General features: G+C 38.2%; 1 protein-coding gene across 4 annotated transcripts in view; it reads left to right on the plus strand.

The window, feature by feature from the left end:
- CSDE1 (cold shock domain containing E1) overlaps nucleotides 1–15,332 on the plus strand; it is a 36,839-nt gene that overhangs the window by 17,475 nt on the left and 4,032 nt on the right. For 2 of the 4 annotated variants that reach the window (XM_082833787.1, XM_082833789.1), the window contains 13 exons: nucleotides 917–1,026; nucleotides 1,428–1,520; nucleotides 2,142–2,239; nucleotides 4,705–4,786; nucleotides 5,120–5,248; nucleotides 5,374–5,499; nucleotides 6,126–6,338; nucleotides 8,314–8,454; nucleotides 8,539–8,703; nucleotides 9,983–10,090; nucleotides 10,701–10,876; nucleotides 11,721–11,833; nucleotides 12,828–12,947. In XM_082833787.1, coding sequence (XP_082689913.1) covers nucleotides 917–1,026; nucleotides 1,428–1,520; nucleotides 2,142–2,239; nucleotides 4,705–4,786; nucleotides 5,120–5,248; nucleotides 5,374–5,499; nucleotides 6,126–6,338; nucleotides 8,314–8,454; nucleotides 8,539–8,703; nucleotides 9,983–10,090; nucleotides 10,701–10,876; nucleotides 11,721–11,833; nucleotides 12,828–12,947 — 1,674 coding nt within the window. The remainder of the gene's footprint in view (nucleotides 1–916; nucleotides 1,027–1,427; nucleotides 1,521–2,141; nucleotides 2,240–4,704; nucleotides 4,787–5,119; nucleotides 5,249–5,373; nucleotides 5,500–6,125; nucleotides 6,339–8,313; nucleotides 8,455–8,538; nucleotides 8,704–9,982; nucleotides 10,091–10,700; nucleotides 10,877–11,720; nucleotides 11,834–12,827; nucleotides 12,948–15,332) is intronic. The other 2 variants (XM_082833788.1, XM_082833790.1) reach the window with 1 other exon arrangement.

Raw genomic sequence — 15,332 nt, forward strand, 5'->3', positions numbered from 1 at the left:
GTACCAATTACTGAAGTTTGTTTATATAAATTAGCAGAATCCTGATTTTTGTTGTGGTGATAGTCTTTTTGAGGGATGAAAGAGTAATTGATTAAAGATATCTTTGAATATTTTTTAAATAGACACTTGGTATATTTAATTGTTATTCCCCCAATAATGACTGTTTGGCTATATATTAGATTTTATGCCAGTGAAAATATTAAACTTTATAATGTTAGTTTTAATTATTTTGCCAGGTACTAGTTTGAGTAGTACCTGAAAGAAATAACTCTTACCATGTCACCACTTGGACTATGTGGAAATTCATTTTGGCTGACAACATAGAAATTACTTTCACATGTGAAAATGTGTGGCTTATTAAAGGACTGAAGTTACAAGGTCTCAGTGTGTGTTTTTTTAAAATATCTTTGAGAAAAAAGAACAATAGTTACATGAATATTTGGCATACCAAATACTCTAAACTGTACAAGAGTGTTATTTTGGTTAATCCTTATTTTACAGATGAAGAAACTCAGGGTATAGAGGGATTTTGGGGGTGAGGGGGGAAGCTTGCCAAATCTCATCATTACATTGCATCAGCTGTAGTATGTGCAGGTGCCATGAAAACTAAGATATGGCTAGCTTAGTCTAAAGCAGTGGTTCTGAAACATTAGTGTGTATCAGAATTACCTACAAGGCTTGTTAAAATGCAGATTACTGTACGTGATGCCCAGAATTTGTTTTGGAGTGGGTCTGGAGTAGGGCCTGGGAATTTGCATTTCTGCTACACTCCAGGTGATGCTGCTGCTGATGCAGGGACCACACTTTAAGAATCACCAGTCTAAGGAAACTCAAATGCCTCATTAAGTTTAGCTTGAAAGTGAGATACCATTTGGCCAAAATTAGTCCACCAAACACAACACTCTCTTTGTTTTAGATGATGTTGAATTTGAAGTATCATCTGACCGGCGGACTGGGAAGCCCATTGCTGTTAAACTGGTGAAGATAAAACAAGAAATCCTCCCTGAAGAACGAATTAATGGACAAGTTAGTGACTTAGATGCTTTATGTTTTCTTAGGGCCCTGCATTTGCATATCTTTCACATTAGAAAAGGAAGATTCTCCCCATCTCCTCAGTTTGCACGCAAGAGAGCTATAGTATATAAAAGTTACTATTTTAAAATTATATCAGAAGCACTGGCATTTCTTGACCTGAAATAAAAATTTGGTCAAGACTCAATTTGGGTTTTTACATATAACCCTAAGTCTATACTTACAGTCAGCTTATGTACTGTAAGTTTGAAACTTGGCAGCATGACATCCTCTTGTGGATCATATCAAGATGTATCCCTTTGTATAGTATAGAGGATATTAAAATTCAGTTTATATTGCACAGTGCTGCTCCTGAAATGATTAGCAATGGAAATTTTTTTTTTTTTGACTGGTAGGTTGTGTGCGCTGTTCCTCACAACTTAGAGAGTAAATCTCCAGCTGCCCCGGGTCAGAGTCCAACAGGGAGTGTATGCTACGAACGTAATGGGGTAAACTTGTGTATTTTTCTTAAACCTTTGCCTGATCCACCATGTGATCTATAAGCGTACTTTAAAATTCAAAATAGAAAACGTAAGCTGCAGTTGATAAAAATCAGTTTAAAATTTGGTTTTGAAGAGGCTTCGAGTGCAGCATTATCAAAAAGTCTAAAAAGAAAAAAATCCATAGGACTTCCAAGTGTCTTAGCTTGCCCAAGTGTGACCTTAGTTAGAACATTAAGGTAAAATGCTTCTTTTACTCGCTTTTTTTGGGGGTTGTGGGAGGGGATCTTTTTTCTGGTTCCTTTTAAGCACTAACTCAGCTTTTTTGTTTGGAATGCCTTATATAAAAATTGTTTTTTTTGAAATGTAACTACAGCCTCTGGGCAAATGCTTCCACGTGTGTAAGCTTTTTGAAGTTGGATTGCTGCTCAGCTGTGGACTCGCAGAAGTCATCAGCACCTTGGAGGGGAAGTGTGTTTATGTGAATAAACTATGTGCTTGTCAAAAGGCATTTAATTTTAAGAAATTTGGCTTTAAATGCCAGTTTAAGAAGTATTTAACAAAGTAAATCACAGTATACACTGAACATGCATCCTGCCAGTATAGTAATAATACCTTATTAATTCACAGGAAGTGTTTTATCTGACTTACACCCCTGAAGATGTTGAAGGGAATGTTCAGCTGGAAACTGGAGATAAAATAAACTTTGTAATTGATAACAATAAACAGTAAGTTCTTTTTTCCCACCTAAGTGGTTTGTTTTTTTGTTTTTGTTTTTGTTTTCCTTTTACAATAAGAAATTTGAAGCAAGTCAAAAACCTAACTTGTAAATCTGGATAATTTTCATGATCTTTTAAATTTTTATTCATCAGCTAAGCATTTGAGCGTCAATTCTATGACAGGCACTATGCAGGGTGTCAGAGATAGGATAATTAAAACATGGTCAGAACTTTCAAGGAACTATTCTAGAGATCAGTGAAGGTTTTGCCATAGCAGCAGTGCTTGAGGTGCGCTTTAAGACGAGGAAGTCACTAGGGAGATGAGAAACACATTCTGGATAGAGGAAGTACCATGGGGGAAGAGGCCAAAAGTTGGAGTTGATTTAATTGACTGGATCATGGAAAGATGAAGTTTGAACTTTATTCATTCGTCACAGGTGTCTTTGAAGGATTTTAAATGGGGAAGTGTGATTGGTTTCTATTGTTGGAAGTGGTGGAAACGGTAGGCTTTTGGAGAGTAGGGATGCTATAGACTAGAGGCAGAGTTATGAAAATTAATATGAAAGATGAGGGTGTAGTATAGACAGGCCAGGGGTGTTTGGGTATAAAAGTCAAGTCACATTGAGAAGATAAAATCACCAAATTTTATAACTTTTTAGATAGGGTTGTGTATTAGAACTAAGGGAAAGGGAGTCCCAAATGCCATTTTTTTTTGGCTTGGGCTACTGGGCAGATGATGATCATTAACTGGACTAAGGAGGTACAGCAGAAAGTATTAAGGATGGGAGAAGAATTGTGCTTATTTTGGCATTTTGAATTTGAGGTGTCTTTGGGGGAAGATATTAAATATGTAGTTGTGTATATAGATCTGAACAAGCTAGTTATGGACAGGAGATAGAGCTGTTGAATTCATTGGCATAAGCAGTTAAGGAAAGTGTAGTTAAGAAAGCCCAGGGATGATGATTTTTATTTTGGAGTGGGAGAAACAGATACAAGTACAGAAGGAAGTTAAAAACAGGAGAAAGTGCTGGGAATGGACTTTGAATGGCAGTACAGAAAGAAAAGTCCCAAGAGTGTGCAGAATTATTAGCCTTGAACCTTACCTCTTGTAAGACTAGAAGGAATTGGATTGAGTTGTAGATTGATATTAGTAGTGCTAGTCTGAGGCCTCAATTTAATGTCAGGTTAGGAAACTTGGGAATAGGGCTTGAGTTAGAGGTGGATGGGGAACCAGTGAAAGGGCTTTATTTAATCTTAATAAGTTCTTGAATGTGCTAAGAACTTGTACTAAATATTTTATGTACAGTTGTTAATCCTCAGAACAGCCTCATCTGGTAAGTTTCTTCATCTGTAAAATGAGGTATGTTCTCATAAAGTAACTTGCCTAAAGTCATACAGCTTTTAAATTGACGTTTGAATCCCAATCTGGCTCTAAATAAAGCCTTTTCATTGTAGTAAGTTGCAAGAGCAAATAGGATTTTTCCAGTGTCTTTGTTAGTCTGTTAAATTTTTGAAATAAAAAAAGCACAATTGGGTGACAATTTGTCCATGAAGAATTAAGGGAAGTAATTAGTTGGTCTGCAGATCTTATAAACAACACCAACAAATACTGTTGCATCTTACACTGTGTGTGCCATCTTTAAAACGAAATCTGATTTACATTGTTGCTGCAGCAACATGTGATGTCTGTTTTCAATGGAGGTGAACATCACTCTTTTTTTTAAAATTAAATTTATTTATTTATTTATGGCTGTGTTGGGTCTTCGTTGCAGTGGCGGGCTTCTCATTGTGGTGGCTTCTCGCTGCAGAGCACAGGCTCTAGGCTCGCGGGCTTCAGTAGTTGCAGCACATGGCTTAGTTGCTCCATGGCATGTGGGATCTTCCCGGACCAGGGCTCGAACCCCTGTCCCCTGCATTGGCAGGCGGATTCTTAACCACTGGGCCACCAGGGAAGTCCTGAACTTTTCTAAAGCATAGCAGATATCTCCTGTAATCACTGCATTTACTCATGTTTCTTTTATGACTGTTTAATCAGAAATAATTGATGGGATAGCTAGTAAATTCAGTATTCATTGCAAATAGGACTATCTCTTATTTATCTCTTTATCCCCTGTACCTTTGTTTGCAGTACGTAATACCTACTTAGTGTTTGTTCACGTAATGGCCTTTCTAAAACTTTAGCATTCCGCATCTGGTTGCAACCAATTTGTGGCCTTATTTCAGCAGTCTGAGAGAAACAATGCCATATATGTGTGCCCAATTTAAAAGGCTAGGGAGTTTGCGCAGAAGTCCTTTGCACGTGAAGCCATATGAAAAGGATTATGTATTATAAAACCTTATATTAATGATGATACAGAATTCCTGAGGCCTCAGAAAACTAGTTTGTTTCTCTAAACTCATCATGTCTAACCAAGCCAATGCATTTTTCACCCCTCTTTGGTCCCCACCGTCCCCACCCGATTCTTTTGTTCTAGTACTGGTGCTGTAAGTGCTCGTAATATTATGCTGTTGAAAAAGAAACAAGCTCGCTGTCAGGGAGTAGTTTGTGCCATGAAGGTAAGTGTCGATCAGATTTGAGAAACTTTAGTTTTTTCTTTGACCGCTTTAAGTCTTTCAAACCCAAGCCTTTTGTTTTTCCTCTTTATATTTCCTTTAAAAATATTTAATTGTTAATGTCAGAAGTAATCTCTTAAAATTCCTTGGTTACTAATTATGTTCTTTAAAATGGGCCATTTAATTGATATTAATATTAGACTTTATCAATTAATATTGTTTCCACTGGAGTATAATTTTGTGAAAAGGCTTATTGATTATAAATTGTAATCATAAATATGTGCACTGAATAGTACATAATATTCCTGCTGTTTCTTCATATTTGTTTGGCTTTAGGATGCGTTTGGTTTTATTGAAAGAGGTGATATTGTAAAGGAGATATTCTTTCACTATAGTGAATTTAAGGGTGACTTAGAAACCTTGCAGCCTGGAGATGACGTGGAATTCACAATCAAGGACAGAAATGTAAGATAAGATAGTTGAATAACTTGATCTTTGGCCTTCTTTTAAGATAAGTAGTGAGTTAAAATTTTAGGAAACACTTAAAGTGACATGGTTCCCCTCGCCCTCTCCACTCCCTTCTGATTCAGGGTAAAGAAGTTGCAACAGATGTCAGACTATTGCCTCAAGGAACAGTCATTTTTGAAGATATCAGCATTGAACATTTTGAAGGAACTGTAACCAAAGTTATCCCAAAAGTACCCAGTAAAACCCAGGTAAATAGTATTTTTTCAGAAGAGTCATCTTACACCTCATCAGTAATAGAATAATACGGTATGGTATACAGAAGTTTTATTACTTTCAATTAATGTAATTTTGTGACAGTGGAGCAGTTAAGTATTTTATGTGTGTAATTAAACTATATGAGAAACCATTGGTACATCCATGAATATGTTTTTCTTTCTTTTTTTTTAAACTGGGTGATATGGAGAAGGGGGCAAAAAAAATACTGGTTAGATTGGGGAAAAAATTCATGTGTGCATGCGTGCATCCCAGTTTGGTTTTTTTTCCTGTTGTTGGTGGGTGGGGGTGGGGTGGGGTGAAGAGATGAGACCAGTGGTGTCATTGCTAAGGAAATGTAGAACATAAAAGACTGAAATTCTTTTCCTTAAATAAAATCTCTCAGTATCAGAGTGCAGGATCTTAACTGCAGTATCATGATTTTATGGTTGTGTCATGTGACCATAGAACACCTTTCAAATTGGACTTATGTTATCAACACCTTTTTTTTCTTTAGGGAGCTATCTGTTATAAAATGGGTTTGCTGTGTGTTCTTCTTGTTTGACTTAGAACTAAGAAGGGTGAGAAATCTCCAGCTAAAATAGTTTTTCCTTTTCATCAGAATGACCCATTGCCAGGACGCATCAAAGTTGATTTTGTGATTCCTAAAGAACTTCCCTTTGGAGACAAAGATACGAAATCCAAGGTGACCCTGCTGGAAGGCGACCATGTTAGGTTTAATATTTCAACAGACCGTCGTGACAAATTAGAACGAGCAACCAACATAGAAGTTCTGTCAAATACATTTCAGTTCACTAATGAAGCTAGAGAAATGGTAAGTGTTGGGTATTATTAGATACGTACCCAGTCTTGGAGGCGGCAGGGCAGTGTTACAGTCAAGTTTGTAATATGGTATTGAAAATTCTTTGAGTTTTGACAATATTGGGCAATTACCTTATTAAGGTGATTGAGAACACAGACACTTGAGTCAATCTGGGTTTGACACTTAGCTCTGCCAGTTACCTTGAAATAGATGAGAGAAAATTGTAGAATTAAAATCTGGAGAGGATGGGCTTCCCTGGTGGTGCGGTGGTTGAGAGTCCGCCTGCCGATGCAGCGGACAGGGGTTCGTGCCCCGGTCTGGGAGAATCCCACATGCCGCAGAGCAGCTAGGCCTGTGAGCCATGGCCGCTGAGCCTGCACGTCCGGAGCCTGTGCTCCGCAATGGGAGAGGCCACAACAGTGAGAGGCCCGCGTACCGCAAAAAAAAAAAAAAAAAAAAAATCTGGAGAGGATGATTTCTAAGGTCTTTTGAGAGTCAGTGATTCTCTGGCCCTTAAATATGAAGCCTGAGAAGATTTAAGTTCATCGTTGTAGAAAGTAGATCTTTCCAGACTGTTCATAAAATGTTTAGTAAACAGTAGGTTAAACAAAGTAGGTTTTGTTTCTTTCGTTTTTACAGCAGGACTTTGCAAATTCTTCTTAGTGAATATATGTCTGGAAATGATATACGCCAGAATTGTTGCTGAAACATATTTTACAAGTTCCGTTTTCGTGAATTAATTTTATCAGATGTAATTTACATTTGCTTCTGTTTGGAGTCATAACATCTACAGTATATCTCAGTGTTGTCAGTAGAACTGGATACATTGAATGAAAATTTAAGTTTCTTGAAACTTTTTAACTGTTAGGAGAACTGATCTTGTTTGACACTTGCAATGTGCTTTAAACTTTAATGCATGTTTAGTTTCTTAGATCTATTTTGCTTTACACTATGGAGTACATTGTTGAATAGCTTGCTTACCATCAGGATATAGCAAGGATTAAATGTCAGAGTATTGTTTAGGCTATATTCAAAACTGATTATAGAATAATCATCTCGGGCTTCCCTGGTGGCGCAATGGTTGAGAGTTTGCCTGCCGATGCAGGGGACACGGGTTCGTGCCCCAGTCCGGGAAGATCCCACATGCCGCGGAGCGGCTGGGCCCATGAGCCATGGTCGCTGAGCCTGCACGTCCAGAGCCTGTGCTCCGCAACGGGAGAGGCTACAACAGTGAGAGGCCCGCGTACCGCAAAAAAAATAATAATCATCTCTGTAATATGTAAATATGTAAGTCATTGGTGGGTTGATAATTTGTATTTTAGTAAGTATTTGAGTACTTGCCATGTGCCAGTTACTCTGGATATAATGCCCTTACAGAGCTGATAATTTAGTATGAAGGAAAAAAACATGAGGATAGAACTTCATTTATTTTATTTTTCAAACCTAAATCTTAAGTCCTCCTGTGCCTAAACTCAGAATTTTTGCAGTAGAGATTAGAGAGTTGCCTTTAGTTGACTTCTGGGGTATTTGGAGTATTGTTCTGTAGATTTTTAATTTCTGGAAGTTACAGTGTCATAAAGCTTGGGCATTATTTGGAATCCTGGTTTTTGCCACTTACTAGCTGTGTGCTTTGGGAAAATTGCTTAACCTCTTTCAACCTCAGTTTCCTCTTCTTGTAAAACAATATTTTTCACAGAATTGAAAATTAAATGGAATATGTTGTATGCATTTACTTTAAAAATGATAATTTTTCTAGTGCGTGTTGGCCAAGAAGTAGCATCTGGGGAGTCTCAGGCAATTGCTTAGAGATTAATTTACTTTATTGAAATCAATGAGTTTGTATTTAAGTGGAAAAATTAAAATGTGGGTACAAAATTGGGCTGTTTAATACAGAGAATTCCTAATGAATTTAACTTGATGATACTTCCAATCTTGAATGTTGTCTTGACAATCTGCACAGCCAGTAACAGTATTGTTTTGGTTTCAGGGTGTAATTGCTGCCGTGAGAGATGGTTTTGGTTTCATCAAATGTGTGGATCGTGATGCTCGTATGTTCTTCCACTTCAGTGAAATTCTGGATGGGAACCAGCTCCATATTGCAGATGAAGTAGAGTTTACTGTGGTTCCTGTGAGTAGTTTTGAGAAAAGTATGGGAGGTTTTCTTGATCCTTCCTTTTTTGGTTTTAAAGTTACTTTTGTTTATCATTTGTAGGATATGCTCTCTGCCCAAAGAAATCATGCTATTAGGATTAAAAAACTTCCCAAGGGCACGGTTTCGTTCCACTCCCATTCAGATCATCGTTTTCTGGGCACCGTAGAAAAAGAAGCCACTTTTTCCAATCCTAAAACCACTAGCCCAAATAAAGGCAAAGAAAAGGTAAGTTTTAATCAAAATGATTTTTGCAGTTCTTTATTCCTCATCTGCTTAAAGGCAACCACTGTCCACACAATAATGGAGTATTGTCTCTTTCAGAATTCCCTGTAATATTAACAGTGAACTAACCTAAAGCAGGGTTTTTAATCTCATCAATATTAACATTTTAGGGGGCTACCCTGGTGGCACAGTGGTTGAGAGTCTGCCTGCCGATGCAGGGGACACAAGTTCGTGCCCTGGTCCGGGAGGATCCCACATGCCACGGAGCGGCTGGGCCCGTGAGCCATGGCCGCTAAGCCTGTGCGTCCAGAGCCTGTGCTCCGCAACGGGAGAGGCCACAGCAGTGGGAGGCCCGTGTACCGCAAAAAAAAAAAAAAAATTAACATTTTGAGCTGGATAATTCTTTGAGTGGGAGGGGGTGGGGAGCTGTTCTTTGCATTTGGGGATGTTTAGCAGCATCCCTGGCCCACTAGAGGTCAGTATCTCTCCTTCTTCCCATGTACAACAGCCAGACATGTCTCCAGAATCTGCCAAATGTCCCCTGATCACTCCCAGTTTAGCATCACTCATCTAAAATGATAGTACTTGTCATCTAAGCAATTTAAAACTTCGAAATTTTGGTAGACTCAGTTCACACATTTGAACTCCATTTATTGAAAAATCCACTAAATCCGTAAATATGAAGCTATCCCTAAGATGACCTCTGCTCTTAAGTAAATAACAAGAATTGTATAGAAACGGGTGATTCAAACAATATTAAATATTGCTATAAAAGGTCAATGAGAAAGCTTTGGCAAAAATTCTAAACTGGCAGGATCTGGGATGGTTTCACTAAGTCATTGACATTTAATAGGTAGAGATAAATGAGGAAAGGATATTCCTCACTGAATAGAGGTACAGATGAGAAAAATTCAGGGTTTCTTTATAAAACACTAATTAGTTGGACAGGAAGATAGGGCTTCTTTTTGGGGTGGGGGTGATTGTTGATTGGCCGTGAACACTATAGAATAGGCATATTGTCAGTAAGCGTTCCCTCCTCAACATTAAAATTAGGTTAAGACTTTAAGACCAAATTAGGCAGACTGAGTCAGCCCTGGGTTAAAAGGCAAGACCATCTATTATTCATACGAAAAATACATATTTTAGAGAACCCTAGGTAGGAAATTTCTACAGCTGTACCAGTGCTTTGGCTCAGGAGTCTGTAATAATTGCAGTTGTGCTTATATTGTTTTTTTGGTGGTGGTTCTTGATTCTTTTCATTGTTTTCTGACTATTTCTTTAGGAGGCTGAGGATGGTATTATTGCTTATGATGACTGTGGGGTGAAATTGACTATTGCTTTTCAAGCCAAGGATGTGGAAGGATCTAATTCTCCTCAGATAGGAGACAAGGCAAGATAATTTTGTTTATTTGAGAGAGGGGGGAGGGTTAAAGGTTATCATCTTCATCATAAATCCTGAAAAATGGTTTCTTTAAGTTTTATCAAGTTTTGCTAACATTCTTTTGTGCTTACAAGCTTAATATATGAACATCTTCCTATTTAAAAGCAGCTTATTCAATAAGAACAGGGTCTAGCAAGCTTTTTGTTAAAGCTTTTTGAAGAGTTAGTATTTAAGCATTAGATATGTCAAAAGCAATTACCTTATATAAAATTAATAAAATTGGTAAGAAAGTTAAAACAGTCACTGAAGCATTATCAAAATAAAACCACGCCAAAGGTTTTTATATTGCTGTTCATTTTTGTCATACTTAATATGTCTGGTTTTCTAGTTGACGTCCTTTAGAGAAATTAAGAATCTATAAGGAATACACACTGGAGAGCAAAACTTGATCCTTGTGAAAAGTGGAATGAGAAGTAGAAGTGATAGTTCTGGTGAATATCTGTTCCATCAGAGTATTTATAAAAAGGATATTTAGAGTGGAAAGCAAGGTCTGGGGGAGTTGTCATTTCCACTTGGCGTGAAATGACATGATATTAATGAGCATCGTTATTTTTCACAGGTTGAATTTAGTATTAGTGACAAACAGAGGCCTGGACAGCAGATTGCAACTTGTGTGCGACTCCTAGGTCGTAATTCCAACTCCAAGAGGCTCTTGGGTTATGTGGCAACTTTGAAGGATAATTTTGGATTTATTGAAACAGCCAATCATGATAAGGAAATCTTTTTCCATTACAGGTGAGGAATGCCTTTTAGGAACTTAGAGCTTACAATCCATAATCCATTCTTTGGTTTTGGAGTCAAAAACATTAGTATTGGGTAGTTATGTATTTTTTAATCTCAAATTTCATATTGGTGAAATTTTGGCAATATATAAAGTTAACCGTCTACCTCTGTATAGAAAACATGTGGTCAAAAGATAGAGAAAGACCTGTACCTGCTTTGAACATTGGATAGGAGCCTTTCTGCTTCAGTAAAAGAATACAGCTTCCCTGGTGGCGCAGTGGTTGAGAGTCCACCTGCCGATGCAGGGGACGCGGGTTCGTGCCCCGGTCTGGGAAGATCCCACATGCCGCAGAGCGGCTGGGCCCGTGAGCCATGACCGCTGAGCCTGCGCGTCCGGAGCCTGTGCTCTGCAACGCAAGAGGCCACAACAGTGAGAGGCCCGCGTACCGCAAAAAAAAAAAAAAAAAAAAAAAAATGCTTTAAAAGATATAGTTTTATGTGTTGCTACCAGAGAGTTGTATATTTCATTTGGTGTTATAGTATAGTGGTTAAGAGCATGGGCTCTTAGAACCGTACAGTTCTAGTTTGAATCCAGGCTCTGCTACTTAGTACCTGTGTAAGTTTTATCAAATGAAAATAACCTCCTGTCATCTTAGTTTCATTATCTTGAAGCTGAGGATAATGGTACCTCTTCATAGGATGTTTCTGAAGATTACATGAGTCAGTGCTTAAAACAGTATCCAGCTTAAGTAAGCACACCATGAATATTATAATAGAAGAAATAAAGGGTACTTGCTACTGTTGATGTTTGTGGTAAATACTTTTGCAAATGTCATTTCCTTTCCCTCCCCTGCAGTGAGTTCTCTGGTGATGTTGATAGCCTGGAACTGGGGGACATGGTCGAGTACAGCTTGTCCAAAGGAAAAGGCAACAAAGTCAGTGCAGAAAAAGTGAACAAAACACACTCAGGTAATGAATTGTGACTTCTGATTATTAGGCCTATGTTTTGGGTAGGGAGGGTGAGGGGTAGGGTAGGAGAGGGAGAGAAAAGCCTACTGTTCTAGATCAGTGTTTTTCCAGGTATGATCCCCAGATCCAGCAGCATCACCTGGCTACTTGTTAGAAATACAAGTTGTCTGACCCCACCCCAGACCTACCAAAACTTTGGAGATGGGCAGTCTGTTTTAACAAATCCTTCAGGTGGTTCTGATGAACACTGAAGTTTGAGAACCATTGTTCTAGATTTTCTAGGTCATTTGCTTTGAGTTTATTATCTGTTCAATATCTCTCTTTAAAAATAACCCCAAGATAATAAATCTCCATGGGATTGGGGGAGGAGGCATTCCTCTAGAAGACGATTTTGGAGAAGAATGAGTTTAAATGTGAAGAATAATGGCAACTTAAGGAAATCGTTGCTATTTAGGATCTTTGACTTTTAAAAGGCCTACAACTTACTTTTTTGGCTTTCGTGTAAACTCACCAAATAATACTTTTTCTTGGTGTTATTCTAGAGAAATGGGAGCTAAGAACATTCAGTTTAATAAATGTTTTAGAAACTGGGGGTACAGCAGTGAAGAAATAAGACAGATTGGCAAAAAAGATGAGTGAAATATCGGATATAGTACGTTCAGAAAGATACTAAGATAAAATAAATTGGGGAAGTATATAAGTATTGGGGTTAGCAATACTTGTAGAGACCAAGGAAGGCCTCACTAAAAAGGTGATATTTGGTCATGTGGAAAAGGTGAGAGAGCAAGACATGTTTAAATATGTATACTTATTAAGTCTTTAAACATCTTTATTTTAATAGTAGTTTAGAAGTATTGCATTTCAGGACTGGCAGGCAACCAGCCAACCCTCTGTTAACGTTTGTTCTGTTAATGTTCGCTTTTTTTTTTGGTCCTATGCAATAGAGTTTAAATAAAATTGTTGAGGGAGAGGTATACATGCTTTTGTTTTGTAGTGAATGGCATTACTGAGGAAGCTGATCCCACCATCTACTCTGGTAAAGTCATTCGCCCCTTGAGGAGTGTCGATCCTACACAGACTGAGTACCAAGGAATGATTGAGATCATGGACGAAGGTAAGAACATCGCTGTCAGATTGTTTTGAAATTTGCCTTACCTTCAGATGAGTGCGTCGAAGATTTTAAAATATGGTAGGGTGGCAGTTATTTTCAAATTCCTTAAAAACTGAATCAAGGAAAAGTGATTTTATTCCCACAATACTTGGTTTTTATTTTTTTATATTCCTTGCAAATGAGATCAGCCTGGGTTTATGTTGTGAACAAATGACTGCTGTGGAGCATATGGCTGATATGTGAGCTACTAACAGTGAGTTATACTGAAATAGACTGAGAACAAAATCTCACACTAAAAATATGCATTTAATGTTTGATAATCAGACATTCAAGTTGGCTGGGTTTAGTACAACTTTGCAGTTTTCCTCTGTTATTCACTGGTTATTTACATCAGTATTAACAAAATTTCCTAGTAACTGTTCAATTCTATAAACATTTTTGCCTCCTGTAAAAGTTTACTGTATCTGTTACTTAATAGCCAGGGTTCCATGGGGATCCTACTACTTTTCTCTAGGTCAAGGCCCCCTACATTTTCATTTCCTGCCTTTTTCTCCCCATCTTTGACAACTCCCTGAGTCCTGGTGTCATCCCTTACCCCAAACAATTAACGCCAGAAAGACCAACTTTGTGCATAAAATAAGTTTGCAGTAGAAGTGTTAGTAGGGAACACTGGATGATTAATACAGCAGAATTACCATAATGATGGGGTTGATGAGAGGATTTGAAATTCTAACCAAAGACGATAGCTTGGCTCACAAAGGGAATAAATCTTGTGTCATCTAGGAGTCATAGGAGAACATAAAGTGGGGAAGAGAAGGTCATTTAAGAGAAGGAAGTGAGCCTTGATGAACATATTCCTTTACTACATGAGGTTCTTAGAAATTTCTGTTTTTAATAGAATCAGTACCCTAATACACACATCTCCAAATATGAATTGACTTTGTAGCAAGTCAGTCTTAAACTAATGCCATGGTGACACCATATCCTTAAAAGGGCCACGAGGGTATGGGCAACTAACTTAAACTCGTGAGGTAATATCAAAGTGCCCCATTTCCTCCTCTGTATCATGCACCCTTTTATTTACTTTTGCATTCCCACCCCCCAGTCCACTTAATTCTTCAACACTGGCTATTTGATAGTCTAAAAGCAAGGTTTTGTGGAAAAGGAAACTTCCCTGAAATCTCTAAGCCTAGAGTTTTCTGCGACTAGAAAGGTCACTTTTCCCCACTTGGTGGTGAGAACAGCTCTTTTATTTAGGAATACAGCTAACCCAATATAAGACCATGGGTTTTAGAGCCGGACAGACCTAGATCTGAATACCAGCTCTTCCACTTCTAGCTATACAACCTAAGTCAAATTAATTAAGTCTTTACTAGCTTAGTTTCTTTGGGGTTTTTTTTTTTTTAATTTATCTTATTTTTGGCTGCTTTGGGTCTTCATTGTTGCACGCGGGCTTTCTCTAGAGGAGGCAAGCGGGGGCTACTCTTCATTCGGTGCACGAGCTTCTCATAGTGGTGACTTCTCTTTGAGGAGCATGGGCTCTAGGCACGTGGGCTTCAGTAGTTGCGGCTCACGGGCTCTAGAGCACAGGCTCAGTAGTTGTGGCACATGGGCTTAGTTGTTCCATGGCATGTGGAATCTTCCCGGACCAGGGCTTGAACTCGTGTCCCCTACATTGGCAGGTGGATTCTTAACCACTGTGCCACCAGGGAAGCCCCAGTTTCTTCATTTTTAAAATGAGGATAATATCTTCAACCTCAGAATATTCTATAAAGATTAAATATGCATCAGTGTAAGTATTTAATAAATAGTGGTTACTGCTAGTACCACTAAGTCAGACTAGCTGTCTTTAGTATTTCTGCATGACTTGATCTATTGGAAATCTCAAAGTTTTTAGTTCCCGTAACTTTGAGAAGAAAATCTTCACTTACCCCCTATAATCATCAAGAGAACGGTTAAAAGCATTCCCAGTTTTGAAGCTTCGTCTTCCATCTAACGTTTTTCCCCTCTTTTCCACCTTCGTTGATTCAGTGAATTCACCATCCAGGGGAACTGATAGGCATCTGGATGGACTCTTTGGCCTGGTTTTTATCCATAGCCTGCACTGACCTCCAGCCAACTTTTTACTCTGGGGCAGAGCTCAGCAAATAAGATAGATTGTTTTTATAAATAAAGTTTTGTTGAAACACAACCAAGACTGTTTACATACTGTCTTTGATTGCTTTCTCACTGCAACAGCAAAGTTGAGTCATCATGACAGAGACAGGATCCTACAAGACTAAAATATTTACTATCTAGCCCTTTAAGAAAAAGTGTGATGGGCCCTGATCTAGAAGAAAGGTAACTGTAGGTTTGAGGGAGCCACAATCAGAACAAAGAAAGGAAGTG

This window comes from Leucopleurus acutus (genome assembly GCF_964270905.1).
Source record: "Leucopleurus acutus genome assembly, chromosome: 2".
Taxonomy (NCBI): Eukaryota; Metazoa; Chordata; class Mammalia; order Artiodactyla; family Delphinidae; genus Leucopleurus; species Leucopleurus acutus.